General features: G+C 50.5%; 1 protein-coding gene across 2 annotated transcripts in view; it reads right to left on the bottom strand.

The window, feature by feature from the left end:
- SYNJ2 (synaptojanin 2) overlaps positions 1–16,451 on the bottom strand; it is a 103,778-nt gene that overhangs the window by 42,753 nt on the left and 44,574 nt on the right. For both annotated transcript variants that reach the window (XM_042940163.1, XM_042940164.1), the window contains exons 5-6: positions 13,967–14,050; positions 3,509–3,570 (exon numbers count right to left, since the gene is read on the bottom strand). In XM_042940163.1, coding sequence (XP_042796097.1) covers positions 3,509–3,570; positions 13,967–14,050 — 146 coding nt within the window. The remainder of the gene's footprint in view (positions 1–3,508; positions 3,571–13,966; positions 14,051–16,451) is intronic.

The following is a 16,451-nucleotide window of genomic DNA, read 5'->3' as shown; positions in this document are numbered from 1 at the left end:
CTGACTAGCTAAGGGTGAGCTCCTAGCTCCGTGTGTGTGGGAATTCTCTAGGGATGCTCCTGGCAGCCCTTTCCTCCCTGCGATCCTCAACTGCCCCCCCAACTCCCACCCACCCGAAGAGGTGTGGCTCCATCAGATTGGCGCGGTCAGGGCCACCACACAAGCCCGGGCTCTGTCCCCAGGGCGTGCCACACGGCAGCAACCCTGGTGAAGGTACCAGAAGAAACGGGATGTGCGTGGCTCAGCCCCTCTGGACTCTCCCGAGTCTGCCTGTCTGGGGAAGCCGTGTCCCGGCCGGAGGTCAGACCCATGGAGCCAACGGGGAGGGGCCTCTGCTCTGGTGGCAAGTCTGAGCTGCCCAGCTCGGCCGGTCACGGAATGAACACCGGTGATTCAAGGCTGAAATGTGCGGAAGCCCACAGTGGCCACGCGTGCAAGCTGCCTCCCACAGTGCAGCTTGTCAGAGATCAGGCTGGCGTGTGACCCCTGCCCCCCCCACCCCCGCCCCACGCAACGACTGCACCTGCGTCTCAAAGGATTCCAAACCCAGAGGTGGATGAGAAACGATATCACTCATCATTCATGTCAACAGCCCAAGCACCATTGATTAAATTATTCATCCCTTCTGAGCGAGTCCTTTGTACCATAAAGCTAATCCTCCTCCTGCAAAAAATGGTTTTGAGCACTAAAAGAACAAATAAAAGTGACAAGCACAGCGCTTGGCACATAGGAGTTGGGTTTTCTTTCCTTCCTTTTCATTTTGAAGCAGGAAAATACACTGATCGGTGAGAAGCTAAGACTCCCCTCAGGGCTCCGGAGGCGGGGGGGGGAGCCACACTAAGGCCAGCAAGACACTCAGCCTGGCCTCCCTGCTCTGTGCACCCAGGGTCCTTCCCCTGCCTGCCCATCTCACCGTTGAGTGGAGTTCTGTGGAAAACTTGGGGTGGGGGGGGAATTAGAAGGCAGGTTGGTTTCTGTTGGACAGCATCTTTCTCATATTGAGGGCAGAAGTGAGGGGACGGCAATGTCCACCTACAACTGCAGATGCGGGCAGCTCCGAGCAAAGACAGGGAGGAAGGAGCAGGGGTCCAGTGTCCCATACAGGTGAGACCCAGGCACCGCCCCCAGAAAAGGGTTAATACTTCCATCCAAACTCTACCAGCAAGACAAGCTCCCCTTCAGGCCCACACAGCCAAAAGACCCCACTTCCCTCCCACAGACGGCAGGTGGCAAGAGGCAGTAGTGAACAACCTACTGAACGGTACGGCACTGGCCACAGGTATTCTGTGGGGCTCAAACTACCCACGGAAAGGGGATTTGTGTGGGGGCAGGTGGGGGCATAAGGGATTTACTCTGGACCAAGCACATCACAGAACAGAGAAACTCCTGAGAGCCCCCTGATGTGCCAGAGATGGGGGGCACCTCCAGGGACCCGTGGCCCAGCTCCTCAGGGGGACCCCCAGCACCCACTGAGGTGGGTCTGCCAGAGAATCAGATGCCTGCACTCCCACATGCAACTGAAATGAGCGCATCGGGGCAGCACCCAGCGTGAGGCCAGGCAGCTCCTGCCCCGGCCCCTGCCCATGAGAACACACGGTCTCAGCTGCCTCTTGGCCAGAAAGCTTTAGGAAGGAAGCCTGGAGTCAGCCACATTTTCAGTGGCAGCTGCTGGTCAAAGGGCCTACAGTCTTTTTTTTTTTTTTTTTAAATATTTATTTTTGAGAGAGACAGAGCACGAGCGGGGAAGGGGCAGAGAGAGAGGGAGACACGGAATCTGAAGCAGGCTCCAGGCTCTGAGCCGTCAGCACAGAGCCCGACGGGGGGCTCGAACCCACAAACCGTGAGCCTATATGACCTGAGTCGAAGTCTGACACAACCAACTGAGCCACCCAGGTGCCCCAAAGGGCTTGCGGTCTTGAAGGGGCTCCTGTGAGAAAAGAGGGGGCTTATCCTCTCGGGTGTACACACTAGCAGGATTTAAAAATGCTGAAGTTGGGTGTAAATGTTCCTAAAATATATGCATATTTTTTAAAAGCTCATAAACACAAGGCTTTTGAAACAAGCCCAGCATGCAGGTGTCTTCCTTTCTACTTGTGGTCAGCTTGGGAGGAAGGACATTTCCAATTATGTTTTCCATTTCTGAAGAACACTGAATGCAGATCAGTGTCTCCTCAAACAACTCCATGCACACAGTGCACAGAACACGTTAACAGTGTTCTGAACACAGGCAACGGCATTTTCATTAGCAGACTTCACATGTCCTCAGAGGGAAAGCCTGCTGGTTGTGACGCACCCATCAGGGGTCAAGGTCGGGCTGCTGTTACCCGTCTGCAGAACACAAGAAGGGTGCACACAGACTGAAGGTCCAGGTGGAGATTCAGGCACAAGGATTAAAATGCTTTAAAAAATCGCTCCTGGAATTTTTATGACATTTACTAATTTTTTAAATTAGCATTTAGATCAAAATTGCAAATATCTTAAGAAGCGATTAACTATTTCAAATACAAGTTATGGTTTAGGTTAGCGATGGCTGTTCTTAAGCAAGTTGTGTAACGGTCCAGTTTGTGGTTCAGAAAACAAACTCCAGGGGCACCTGGGTGGCTCAGTCAGTTAAGCATCTGACTCTTGATTGTAGCTCAGGTCATGATCTTGCGGTTTGTGAATTCGAGCCCTGCGTCGGGCTCTGAGCTGACCGCGCGGAGCCTGCTTGGGATTCTGTCTCCCTCTCTCTGCCCCTCCCCTGCTTGTGCTATCTCTCTCTCTCAAAAATAAACAAACATTAAAAAAAAAAAAAAAATGAAATCTCTATCTGCCAAATGTTTTTCTAGAATGCTATGTAAAAAGCTAATAGTGAAATCCTTAGTAGTAGGAATTGGAAGTTAGAATACTTTTTAACTTCTTACTTTATACCTTCTATATTATAGCTTTTTAAATCTTGAAATATATTTTTATTTACTTTAAAAAAATTTTTTTAACATTTATTAATTTTTGAGAATGAGAGAGACAGAGCATGAGTGGGGGGAGGGGCAGAGAGAGAAGGAGACACAGAATCAGAAGCAGGCTCCAGGCTCTGAGCTGTCAGCACAGAGCCCAACACGGGGCTTGAACTCATGTACTGCGACATCATGACCTGAGCCAAAGTCGGACACTCAACCCACTGAGCCACCCAGGCACCCCTGAAATATATTACTTTTAAAAGAAAAAGAAGCAGCTACAAATATCCTATAGATTATCCCTTGTTAACTAGGACAAAGGAATAAAGCTTCATTAAGAAGGAACTGGGCAGATAAAATAATTGCCAAGTGTAACCTCAGTATTAATGAACTTTCAGGGAACTCTGAGAGTCACTAAATGTCCCATTCTATAAACTCCCTTCTTGCGCAAAGAACCAAAGTAAAAGGCAGATGCAGGTCCGGGGTTTGGGGCGGCCCCCTCCCCCTGCTGTCCCTGTGGCACTGTCTGATGGGGCAGGGGGACAACTCCCAAGGATGGTCCCAGACAACCCTACCTGTCGAAAGCCGGGGCATTGGCTTCTAGGCCTCTATTGAGTCTCAGATGATGAGAGCCAACCTAAAGCAAAGAGAAATAACATTAGTGATTCCTCCTGTTCCGTGAACCCAGGAAGTGATGGTCTTCCCACGTCACCCCCAGTGCCAGCCAGGCTGCAGCCTCTCGCCCCTCTATGACCTATTCACAGATCAGGTAGACCAGCGCTGAACTTGGGTCTCAAAGCCCGAGCCTGGCTGTGCTGCAGCCCCGTCCTAACGCTGCATGGACCACACCGGCTGGAACCCTTCCAAAGGCAGAAGAGATACTTCAGGGTCAGTGCATGAGGCCCATGTCAGACCTGCAGAGCAGAGGTGAGGCTAAGCCAATCAGGGAGCATGAAACTACTTCTCAACCTCCTCTGCAACTCCAGAGACCCTAACCCCCCCTAAAACCTGAGTTATGGCTACCTGCAAACTAATTTGCCTTATTATTTAGAATTACCTATTTAACATCAAAAGCTTAAAAAATAAACTTATAAAACTATATAGTGTTATGGGGCACTTGGGTGGATCAGTTGGTTGAGCGTCTGACTCTTAGTTTCAGCTCAGGTCATGATCTCATAGTTTGTGGGTTCCAGTCCAGCCCACATCGGGCTCTGTGCTGGCAGTGTGGAGCCTGCTTGGGATTCTCTCTCTCCCTCTCTCTGCCCCTCCCCCACTCATGCTCACTCTCTACTCAAAATGAAAAAAAAAAACAACTGTATATTGTTATTGGAGGCAGCTTGAAAGGCTCTCTCTGGACAAATCTGGGACAATTTGATCACTGAACTAGAAAGGACAGTAATGGATTATAATTTGATAATAAAATAGGAATCCATGAATCTACACGGATGAGAGCCAGCTGGCTGGCTGGATGAGTGAGCGGACAGAGAGGTGGGCAGGTGGATGGGGAAGAAGGGAGGGCTCTTCCTTACAGCTGAACACCAACTGATAAATGTGGAGAGAGCGGTGGGGGAAAAAAATCATTTTATAGCCGCCATAGTAAAGGATGGTTCAGCAAACACCACCCACTGATCATAAATGTTAAGGGAGAGGCTGATGAGGAATAGGATGCTTTCATGGTCTCAGAGTCTCTCCTGGAGGCTTATTAGTTGAAAGAGATGACACATTAAGTGAAGAAATGGAGTAGCACCTTGCCTGAGTGACCAAAATTAACATCACTAACGAGGGGGCACATGGACACCGTGGGCTTCCAGATGGGACACCCTGACAAGGATGTGGTCTCAGGGATCCACACCCTAAACCTGATCACAGTGAAACCCCTGGAAACCCCCACTTGAGGCACTTCCAACTTAAAGGAAAAGAAGACATGTGTTCCCCAAAAATGTCAATGTCACAGGAGACAGGAAGGGAGAGGAACTGATCCAGATCAAAGGAGACTAGAGATGGGACAGCTACATGCAGGACGGGGTCCTGGCCTGGATCCCGGGCTGAAGGGGCAACAGTGCCACGGCAGACACTACAGAAACAACTGATAAATCTGAAACGTGGACTGGACGTTAGATTAGAGCACTGTGCCACTGTACACGTGCTGAGCATGCGCCTCTCCTGCGGTGATGCAAGAGAACATATTTGCTCTTGGGAAAAACGTCCTGACGTACTAAGTAAGGAGACATGATGTGTGTGCAACATGCTCTCCAGTGGTTCGGAAAATAAGGGAGAGCATGTGTGGGGGGCAAGAGGCTAACCTAGAGAGAATCTGGGGACAGGACACATGGGAGTTCGCTCTCCTGTTCCTACAACTTTTCTGTAGGTCTGGCATCATCTTTTTTAAATTATTTTTAAATTTTTAAAAATTTTTATTTTTAAGAAAGAGGCAGACAGAGCACAAGCAGGGGAGGAGCAGAGAGAGAGGGAGACAAAGAATCTGAAGCAGGCTCTAGGCTCTGAGCTGTCAGCACAGAGCCTGACGTGGGGCTCAAACCCCTGAACCGTGAGATCACAACTTGAGTGGGAATCGGATGCTCAACCGACTGCGCCACCCGGGTGCCCCAGGCCTGGCATCATTTTAAGATAGAACGTTTCTTGAAGTATATTGTTGGGCTTTGCTTGTTGTTGAACATTACGAACATACTGTCTCTGGATTCATCTGCACCATCAGACATAGTCATTACCGAATGTGGGGGGAGTGTTATTGACAAGTTTTACCGTCACAGGTAACACATCTGTCCCTCTTCATACCTGAGGAAAGAGCCACTCCAGGTGACTGGAATAACTTAGAAATGACTGAGATTAGGCGTGTCTGTCTAAACGATTCTACAAATAAAGTCCCAAGTAGCTTTTGGTCCTAAGTAATCTTGGGAGTTCTTAGGAAAGGCTAAACCAACTGCTTTCATTTTGCCACTGTGTTTATTCTGCACTCCTTTTCCCAACGGCATCAATCCCTTGCTGAGAAAATGTGATAATTCCAGAAACTTCCACAGCCCGAGTTCTGAGAAGACTACTCCATCCCGCACTCTAAGGCCAGTCAGCTCCTGTCTTTCTTCTGATCTTGTAAGGCAGGCGCCTGCAGAAAGCAGGGCTAAGCTCCTCTCAGCCACCATCCGTGAGCTCCCTGACGGCTGAAACCCAACAGAAGGGGCGCTGCCTGCTGTGAGTCAGCCTGTCCATCAGGGCAAGAAGTCTCCCCTGGATAAGCTGTGGCTGTGTTTAGAACCCTTCCCAGAGGAACACAGTAAGGGGACAGTAGAGAAACAATGGTTCAGGGTTCAGAAGCCTGGTTTTAAGTCATGACAAGTTCTGTTACTGGATGCATCTGCCTCTCCCTGAATCATACCCCAAAGTTTCTTCTTCCCACAGGTAGGAATTTCAGCCACAGATGACTGGACTCAAGAGTGTCCAACCCCTGGGCTCTACGTTCCTCCATTACAACAATTACTCAGTCCAGAATGGAGTTCGTGAGCTCATCCTGCCACCTGGAGTCAATGTGGCACCGGGTACCATGGAGAGATGGGAGACCCAGAATTCCCTGTCCTTGAATGCCCCTGGTCTAGAGAGGCCAGAAACACACTTTAAGGTTATTAACAAGTCTGTGTAACAAGTGCTAAGTGATTTGATGGGCACTGTCCTCCTACACAGCTACTGAGGACAAGCAGAGTAATAGGATGAGATGTAGCAGGTTCCCAAGCACATCAGCGGGTTTGGGGAAGGCGAGGACCAGACGGAAAGCAATCTGGAGTCTCCCAGAGTGGAGAGGGCACAGCTCGCCTGGGCCATGGCACGTCCCTCTGTGCCACTGGCCTGCCCCTGTCACTCCAGACTTTGACAACCATCCATGTGGATGGGGCCAGGCAGGACCACCACAGGCATGTTCCCGTCCCCTACAGCAGTCAGTGCAGTGTCACTGATGACGACAAACTTTCCTGAGAACACTAAGAAATCAAGGGCACCACCCACAATGAAGGACCAGGGCAGTAAATGGGCAGAATGGATCCCCGGCTCTAGTGTTTCTCAAAGTGTGGTCCCTGGACCAGCAGCTTCAGTACCCCCAGGGAAGCTTGTTAGAAATGCAGATTCTCGGGGCTCCTGGGTGGCTCCGTGGGTTAAGCATCCCACCCTTGATTTCAGCTCTGGTCACGATCTCACGGTTCATGAGTTCGAGCCCCATGTCGGGCTCTGTGCTAACAATGTGGAGCCTGCTTGGGATTCTCTCTCCCTCTCTCTCTGCCCCTCCCCTGTCTCCTCCCCTCTCTCAAAATAAATAAACATTAAAAAAAAAAAAGAAAAGAAACGCAAACTCTCAGACTGAATGAAAATCTGTGGGGGTGGGGCAAGGAATCGGAGTGTGTGCACCCGATTCCTCCAGGGGATGCGCGGGTGCACGCAGGTGTGCTCCAGGTTAGGAGGCTCTGGCTTCCACTCGTCTCCCTCGACTCCTTCTTGCTCGGGGTGCAGATGCCTGTGAGCCAACAAGGAAACAAGCCGCCACGGCCACGGGCGCCCTGCTTCCTGGGGCATCACGGCCTCCTGGAGCGGAAGGGCCCCAGGCAGAAGCCAAGCCTGGGACATTCTCTCAGGAGACCACCCTTCCACCAGCACCCCTTTGGTCTGGTCGCCTTAGGCCTCACATCCAGCCGTCACATCTGTCCTGCTGACACTGACCTGCACCTCTCCTCTGTGCTGTCACACAGTCCTGAGGCCACTGTGTGTCAGAAGCCTTGAGGAGGAGCCTCAGGAGGGAGGGGGTGGGCCAAATGGGGCAAGGGGGGGGGCAGGCTTCCAGCCATGGGCTGAGTAAGGCATGGGAATAAAAGGCACAGCATAGGGAATACAGTCAATGGTACCGTAATAGCTGGTACGGGGACAGACGGTGGCTACATCTGTGGTCGGCAAAGCAGAATATAGAGATGGGGAATCACTAGGTTGTACTCCTGAAACTAACGTAATCCTGTAGGTCAAGTATACTCAAATAATAAAACGATTCACACACACACACGTACAGGGGAGCTGCAGTTGGGGGGGTAGAATGAAACCAGCATTGGCGTAGGTGCACTGGGACTGACGGCCACTGCTGCTTTCAGGATCCCCTCTCTCTCCTCACCATCCTCCGAGTCTCTGCGGTAAGTGCACGCTTGGCCAATCGGTCCTGGCTGGTCCCTGACGCCACTAGTTTATGCTTGAAATCACAGATGGAGGTAGGGGAGTCAGCAGCAGGGACAGCCAGTCTCAAGGATGCGTGGCTGCGTGAGTCAAAGCAGAGTCTGCTCGGCACCCGAGAAAGTCCCGTAACCACGAATGGCATCTCGGCACCTGTCCCCGTGCGCCACTGGCCTCCCGTAGTTACGCTCTCCTCTGGACCGCCGCAACGGTCCCGCCGGGGGTCTTTACCTTCGGTCTCCCCGCTCCACACTGAAACCTCCTGCGCCTGTGTCGGGGCGGGTCACCCACCCCCGGAACCTGTCCACGCCATGGTCCACCGCGCTGCAGCCAGCTCCCTCCACCTCACCTGCAGACCGCGTGTGTAACACTTCCCAGCGTCAAGTGCGATGATGTCAAGCTGGTGGCTTGAAACTGGCCAAGACAGGAGTTTCACATCAGAGAAGTGGGCTAATGCTACAAATCCAAGCTTCTCTCTCCTGGCACTAAAAAATCTGCTTTATCAACCAATCACTGAGTGGGTCTCAAACATTCCCACACACTGGAGTCATCTAAGGGTCTTCAGAAAATACTGATGCCTGGCTCCCACCCCCAGACGTTGTGATTGAATTGGGCTAGCAATGCAACCTGGGTATCAGGAGTTTTGTAAGCTACCCGGGCGAGTCTAAAGTGCAGCCTCGTCAGAGCACCCTTCCTTCAGCAGCTCCTGGAGTAAAACGTAAGCTCCTTAGCGTAACGTGCAGAGCCCATCTTGATCTGGCCCTCGCCTGCCTTTCCAGTCTGACCTCTGGTCGTGGCCCCCCCTGCCTTGGGCTGCAGGCAGCAAGCCATGCTGCTCCCTGGACACACCGTGACCCCCAGGCTGCAGCGCCTGCACGTGTAGACAGCTCTGCAAGGCTACCTTCCTTGTCTGATCCCTCCCGAGTCGGCTCAGACACCCACCCCCTCAGCTTGGGAGTGGGGGGCTGGCTCTCCCCGGAGAGGCCCCAGGGATCCTGGCCTTCCTCTCTCATGGGCTCTACTCACACAACACCATCATGACCCGTCCCCTTCGGGCTATGATGTGAAGCGCCCCCACGTACCCACAGACGCTCAGTGAGCCTGGTCACTGGGTCTCATGTCTTGATAGAGAGGTACGTGCACACTGTCCCCACCTCACAGGCCTCATGGAGACGGGGGAAGCTCTCACACCACTCTCTGGGTGCAAAGAGCCACACTCTCCCAACGCAACTTGTGTTCTCTTCTCCTGGATATTATTTTTTATGTTAACAATACCAACAGCTACCACTTATGTGCTCTCCGGGTTCTGGACACTGCACTGAAGTCTACTGTGTGCTATGATAGCTCCATAACCCCAGGAGGTCGATTGTTAACCCCGCTTCCAGAAGAGTAAACTAAGGTTTAGCAAAAATAGGAACTTCTCAGGGCTTTCTTTTTTGAGATAAGAACTTTTTTCCTGAGATAAAAACTTGTTGAAAGTATACGGTCCCTAAGAAGGGGAGCCAGAATTTGAATGGCAACCAGGTCCCATAACTGGTAAAGTTTATGCTTGGAATCACATGAGAAGCTACCTTGCGATCTTGTTTCTTTCGGTGATGGTTGCTGGTAAGGAGCCGCAAACAATCACACGAGACCCGAGACCCGGGGGCCGCGGTGCACGTGCAACTCTATCCTGGGTTCGGTTCCTTTTCATTACGAGTATCTTTCCCTCACCCCAACCTCTTCATTGTTTTTGAAACTGTTGTGATGGCAATGGAGTACTTCGTGGCAATGAGAAAGAATGAAACATGGCCCTTTGTAGCAACGTGGATGGAACTGGAGGGTGTTATGCTAAGTGAAATAAACCATACAGAGAAAGACAGATACCGTGTTTTCACTCTTATGGGGATCCTGAGAAACTTAACAGAAACCCATGGGGGAGGGGAAGAAAAAAAAAAGAGGTTAGAATGGGAGAGAGCCAAAGCATAAGAGACTCTTAAAAACTGAGAACAAACTGAGGGTTGATGGGGGGTGGGAGGGAGGGGAGGGTGGGTGATGGGTATTGAGGAGGGTGCCTTTTGGGATGAGCACTGGGTGTTGTATGGAAACCAATTTGACAACAAATTTCATATATTGAAAAAAAAAGAAAGAAAGAAAGAAACTGTTGTGATGGCTTATAGAGATCCTTTTTGGGACCAAAAACAAAAAAAAGAAGTACAACCACACAAATGAGCACACACGGTGCCACGTTCCAGAAGCCTAGTAAATGGGTCTAACAGGGAGGAAGTGAATGTAGGCAAGGTGGGAAGGACAAAGGGGACGAATCTACTGTGCATCCTCCTCCGGCTGGTGATGTCATACGAAGCTTCAAAACAGAGACCTAACTCACCTTTGCGAGACATTTCTGCACACATGTTACAGGGGAGGAAGATTCTAAAGTGACACTTGGCGGGGGGCGGGGGAGGTGGTGGGGGGAGATGCCTGGGTGGTTCAGTCAGTTAAATGTCTGACTCTGGATTTTGGCTCGGGTCATGATCTCTCAGTTTGTGAGTTTGAGCCCTGCATCGGGCTCTGTGCTGACAGTGCAGAGCCTGCTTAGGATTTTCTCTCTCTGCCCTCCCCTCCTCACTTTCTCTCTCTCTCTAAAAATAAATAAATAAACTTTAAAAAAATTCTTAAAGTGACATGGGGAGCAAAATCTTCAATGGACTAAGAGTATATTACAAATATACTCTCAGGGGTGCCTGGGTGACTCAGTCGGTTAGGTGTTCGACTTTGGCTCAGGTCAGGATCTCGCAGTTCATGGGTTCAAGTCCCATGTCCGGCTCTGTGCTGACAGCTCAGAGCCTGGAGCCTGCTTCAGATTCTGTGTCTCCCCTGCTCACGTTCTGTCTCTCCCTCTCTCAAAAAATAAACAAACATTTTTAAAAATTAAAAAAAAATTTTTTTTTAAAGTTTAAAAAATATACTCTCTATCTAACCATACCAAGAGAGCCATTAGCTTCAAGGGTAAAATTTCAGTGTGGTGATTTATAAACTGTAAACCTATTTACATGGTAAAGATGAGATTGTTAAAGGTACACAGCTGCCAGAAATGGCACCAGATCCAGGAGTTTACAAGGAAGGCACCGTGGCCGTGAAACCATGCAGACTCATCACTCTGAGTCTTCTCTGCCTGCCCCCACCCTATGCCCTAAACCCGGCAGGACTCATTGGTTCCCGGGGACAGCCCTGTGAGGGTGCTACCCGCCAATTTAAGACACAAACCATTCACCCAAAACTCTTTGCATCTTTCAAGTCACCTAAGAAGGGGGTGGGGGGTTCCAAATGGAGAAAAACAACCAGAATCAATCTTCAGGCTTAGCTATTGAGAGTTCAGGGAGGGGCACTGCAGAGCATCACTGAAAGCTGCCCCCTGGTCCCCTGTGAAGATGATCTAATCTCTCTTTGATGGTGGATGGGATTTAGAGGATAAACACGGGTGTCAGACCCAAAGGTTAGCAAATCCTTAATAAGATTAATGGACACTAAAGCCTTTTGAAACCTATTCTGTAGAAACCACGGAGGCTCTGGAGAAGCACAAGTGTTATGAGTCTAAAAGGGGGTATCATTGCCAAAAAGCGGGCCAGCCAAGCCCCTCGGACACTGCCCGTGTCAGATGGAGGGACAGCTGCTTCATGGCAGGGTCAGGCTGCATCTGGGGCCTCCAGTGGGTCAGGCCGGGGACCAAAGTTAGGGGACTGACAAACCAGTGTTGCTTTGCTTTGGGAAGAGGGAGACCAGAACATGGAGAGTCCGAAAAACGGGATGGAAGATCCCAAAGAGCCGGAATGCCTCGGACAAGACACAAGGGACTCCTCCTCGAAGGTCTGGGGCAGCAGACTCACTCTGGGGTGTCCCCTGCAACGCCCTGCAGACAGACACATAGCGTGCAAGGCAAGGAGGAACTCAGCATCTCAGAGATCTTGGAATAAGGACCCACGACTGGGTGCGAGGAAGAAGGGGATGAATTTCAAAGGCTCCTTCCCAAATCCCAAGACTACCATGATTGCCCCCAATTTCTGGATTTCTTAAAATCTTCACAGGAAACACAACATGGTCTCCTGCTTCCTTTTTACCTATCATTTGACATTTGCTAAATACAGAGTTCCAGGAGTTTCAGAAGGAAAACTCTGAATCTAAAGAAAGTCAAGTTTCAAAAACCCTTTTGGAATGTTCTGGAACAGGCAAATCTATAGAGATAGAAAGTAGACTAGCAGTTGCCTAGGCCTGGAGGAGAGCTGGGAGGGTGGTGGGGGTCGAGATGACGGCCAGTGGGCACAGGGCTTTTGGTGGGGATGAGTCCTCTAAAATTAGGCCATGACGATAGTTATATGACCGTGTAAATGCACTAAGAACCATTGAATTGTACACTTCAAAATTTTTTTAAAGAGAAAGAGACAGAGCGCGAGTGGGGGAAGTGCAGAGAGAGACACACAAAATCCAAAGCAGGCTCCAGGCTCTGAGCTGTCAGCACAGAGCCCGACGCGAGGCTCGAACTCATAGACCACGAGATCATGACCTGAGCTGAAGTCGGGTGCTCAACCGACTGAGCCACCCAGGCGCCCCTGAATTGTACACTTTAAATGGGTGACGTTTATGGCATGTAAATTGTATCACAATAAAGCCATTAAAAAAAAACTCTTTTGGGATGAACTATTCTCCATGTGACAATCATCCTCACGTGTGCCTCTCTATGCCACCACTCAATGCCACCAGCCATCCCCATACGTCTTCGCTGTTCCTTTCGGATAGAAAGACTGATGCTAAAAAAGCTTCCCCCTCCCCAGAGGTCACACCCCACATGACACTCATCCCTCCACCTCACTGCACAATGACAGCCATGTGGACAAAGTGCCTTCTGCTGACATGGGGTCAAGTCAAGGTCCGGGAGAGACCCAGCTGTGTCAAACACCCCCAAGAACCTGGCAGATGGCCCTGAGCGTTTTCAGGCACCACTGACGACCCAACCGCCATCACACAGAGCCCTCGGTAAGAGGAGCCGAAGCCACACCTGGGCAGAGAGGTCTTCTGAGCACAGACGATCACTCAGGCCAGGGAGAAAGATCTGGGGTCGATGGTGAGGAGCCTCAGGTCCACTTGGTCCATGACCCTCCTGGGAAGGAACTCACTGGATGAGGCAGTGCAGAGTTCCATTGACGACAAACGTGTTCTTGGAACGTGGCAACACCACACCCTGAACTCTTCCCAGGAGACAGAATGCCAAATACCCCTGGCACTGACCCCAGCCCTGTTTTAGACCACAAGGTGTATTTTTAGAAATCATGGGAATGTTCCATGCAATTGTCACGTGGCCCCACAACAAGCATCTCCAAACATCAGACCTGCTGCATGGCCACTAGGGCCCGAAAACCTTTTAAAGCCCTGTATGACGGTCACAGCTCTCAAAAACCATCTTTGGCCAAGTTCTCAATACACTCAACCTGGGGACTAACAAAGTAATTCTACTCAATTACGTTATACGGCTCGCTTATCAGCAAAGACCTTCCTTCCCACTTCACCTGCATCAACAGCAAGCTTAGGATCAGAAAATTACATACAATGTATATGTTTCTGTATATAAACACGACGCACACATGCGTGTACAGGTGCACACAGGTATTCACACTTTGGTAGCTCAGTTCAATCCAATTGGGCTGAGGAACAAGCCTCAAAACTGCGCTGTGAAGGAAACTCGGTGAAAAGAAACAAACCACAGCTGTTCGGAAGAGAAGGGCAGGTGAACAATAATACTTACTTTTTTTTTTTTCCTTTAAGGTGGACTTACTCTTTTCATTACCTACCTGAAGCCCTGGCTGCTCCCAAAACAGCGGAACGGAGCCCCTGATCTGGACAAAAGACGACACTCCATCATCCATGTAAATCGTCTGCACCGCAAGGAAACATAAAGGAAAAGTATTCCTCAATGAAACTGAATGTCCTGGGGCCGGGTAACGGGATCCGGCCGCCTGAGACCCGACACCGGCCAGAATGAAGGGCAGACAGCGGACTTCTGCGCCCTCTGCTCCTCTGGCCAGCGTGGCCTTGCTGTTCCCTGACCCGCAGGCCGGCCCCGTGTGCTCACGGGCATGCTGGCAGCCGACCAGCCTCAGAGGAGCCTGGAGCGGGCCTGGGGCCTCCGGGGGAGGGCTGCAGCCAACCGGGAATAAACACAGCCTTTCCCAGCTCCCTGGAAAGCCCAGCAAGGCCTCCCCACACCCCATTTCAGCAATAGAAGCAAAAGTACTCCGGAATTTAACTGAGACCTTCCTTAGAGCCTTCTATTTTCACCTTGTCACCTAGCCAAGTAGCAGCGGGCAACTGGAAAAGGATGGATGAAATGAACAAGCCACAGCCAAAAGACCTAGGTGACTACACTTGTCAGCCCTGCACTTGACAAGGCAGGCTTGAACTTGTAGGTGCTCCTGGCCCTGTGCCACCGTGTTCTTCAACCCGACACTAAGTCCACATACACTGCACGGAAGCAAAGGATACTTACACGCTAAAGAACAGACCACCTCCTCTCCCCCCACACACACGGTTACTGCAGAATGTACCAACTCCTCATGTGCCCGCGGGCCCCCTCAAACCATAGTGCTGGGTAGTTTTAAAGGGACAAAAAGTGCAGGTCCGAGCATCACGAGGGGACACTGTGGCAGTTATCAGATGCACTGCCCTTTATCTGAGTAATTCTACCCTGGCCTGGCAGGGCCAGCCTGGCCAACCCTGCTGATCCTTTCCATTTCTTACCAGGCTGCTCCCTTACAGGGTAGCTTTCCATGCTTCTAGATCATGCTCAGATCACACATGCATTAGTAATTCTGCAGCGCAGGACCTGAACATCAGACCTGCAGGTCCCCAGACAACAGGAATGACGAGCCTGGCAGCCACAGAGCTGAGCGAAACTCCTATCCCCTAATTTCCAAAGGGAAAAGCACTGGTTGAGAACTTCTCTGTTTCCAGATACTGACTACCAGCAAATTTGCTAGCCCTTACTATTTTACTAAAAATAAACCAAAAAACAAAAAAGAAAGAAAAAGGAGAAAGTAGCAGATTGCTTAAACTACCGTAGGCATCACTGGCTACCCTGAGATTAAGAGCATATGGGTCTAGGGGCGCCTGGGTGGCTCAGTCAGTTAAGCATCTGACTTCGGCTCAGGTCATGTTCTCATAGCAACATGAGTTCGAGCCCCGTGTTGGACTCTGTGTTGACAGCTCAGAGCCTGGAGCCTGCTCTGGATTTTCTTTTCTGCCCCTCCCCCAATTACTCTCCCTCTCTCTCCTTCAAAAATAAACATTTTAAAAATATATTTAAAAAAATTAAAAATAAAAGAGCACATGGGTCCGGGGGCACCCGGATGACTCAGTCGGTTGAGTGTCCCCCACTCTTGATTTTGGCTCAGATCATAATCTCACAGTTTGACCCCACGTCAGGCTCTGCGTTGACAGCTCGGAACCTGCCTTGGGATTCTCTGTCTTCCTCTCTCTGTGCCCCTCCCGTTTGTGCGCTTGCTCATGCTCTCTCAAAAATAAACATTTTTAAAAACCTTAAAAAAATAAAAATAAAGAAAGAACATACGGATCCAGAATGCTGAGAAAGAAACCAATTTAGCCAACATTTCTCTATAAAGATAGCCCTCAGCAGTGCCAGGACATGATTTAAGCTATGGAACTATGACCCTTCACTCGAACACATGCTAATGCAGCTATTTCCAGCATTAGACCACGCTCCTCTTGAGCTAGAACTTGCACAGGCAGAACCAGCTTCAGAAAACACCCGCCGAGAGTCCCCACACCCTAGACCCCACTCCTGGGAGAGGAAGGAAAGATGCCTCTGGATTTCTCCACTGCTCCCTCCCACATGAAGACTTTCTAGTTCTGTGTCCTGTTCATCATCAGGGCCACCTTCTTTGTTCCCAAGGTAGTAAGACAAACCTGACCATCAAACACCAGCAGTGGATTTGTGGTGCTTTCCTTTTCTGAGCTAAAGAACATAGGTTTTAATACTAGTGGCAGACTGATGCCTCAACTCACAGAGGGCATCTGGATCCCAGGGGAAGGAGAGGAGGGTGGAGTGTGAACGTGGGTCAGCACGTGGGCTCTGGGACAGCACCTTCCACCTGCCAGCTTCCATGTGCCCTGCAGGGTGACCCTGGGCATGTTAACCACGTTGGGCCTCGATTTCCCTCTCTCAAGGGAGTTACTGCCATCTGGTCCCAGGGAGGAGTAAATGAGTATCAAGGGAACGGGATCCCAGTGCTGGGCAGTGGCTCATGGCTCTTCAGGCCA

Source organism: Panthera leo, chromosome B2 (genome assembly GCF_018350215.1).
Source record: "Panthera leo isolate Ple1 chromosome B2, P.leo_Ple1_pat1.1, whole genome shotgun sequence".
NCBI classification, from domain to species: Eukaryota; Metazoa; Chordata; class Mammalia; order Carnivora; family Felidae; genus Panthera; species Panthera leo.
Note: the sequence above shows the minus strand (reverse complement) of the source record. Positions and strands in the feature narration are given on the sequence as shown.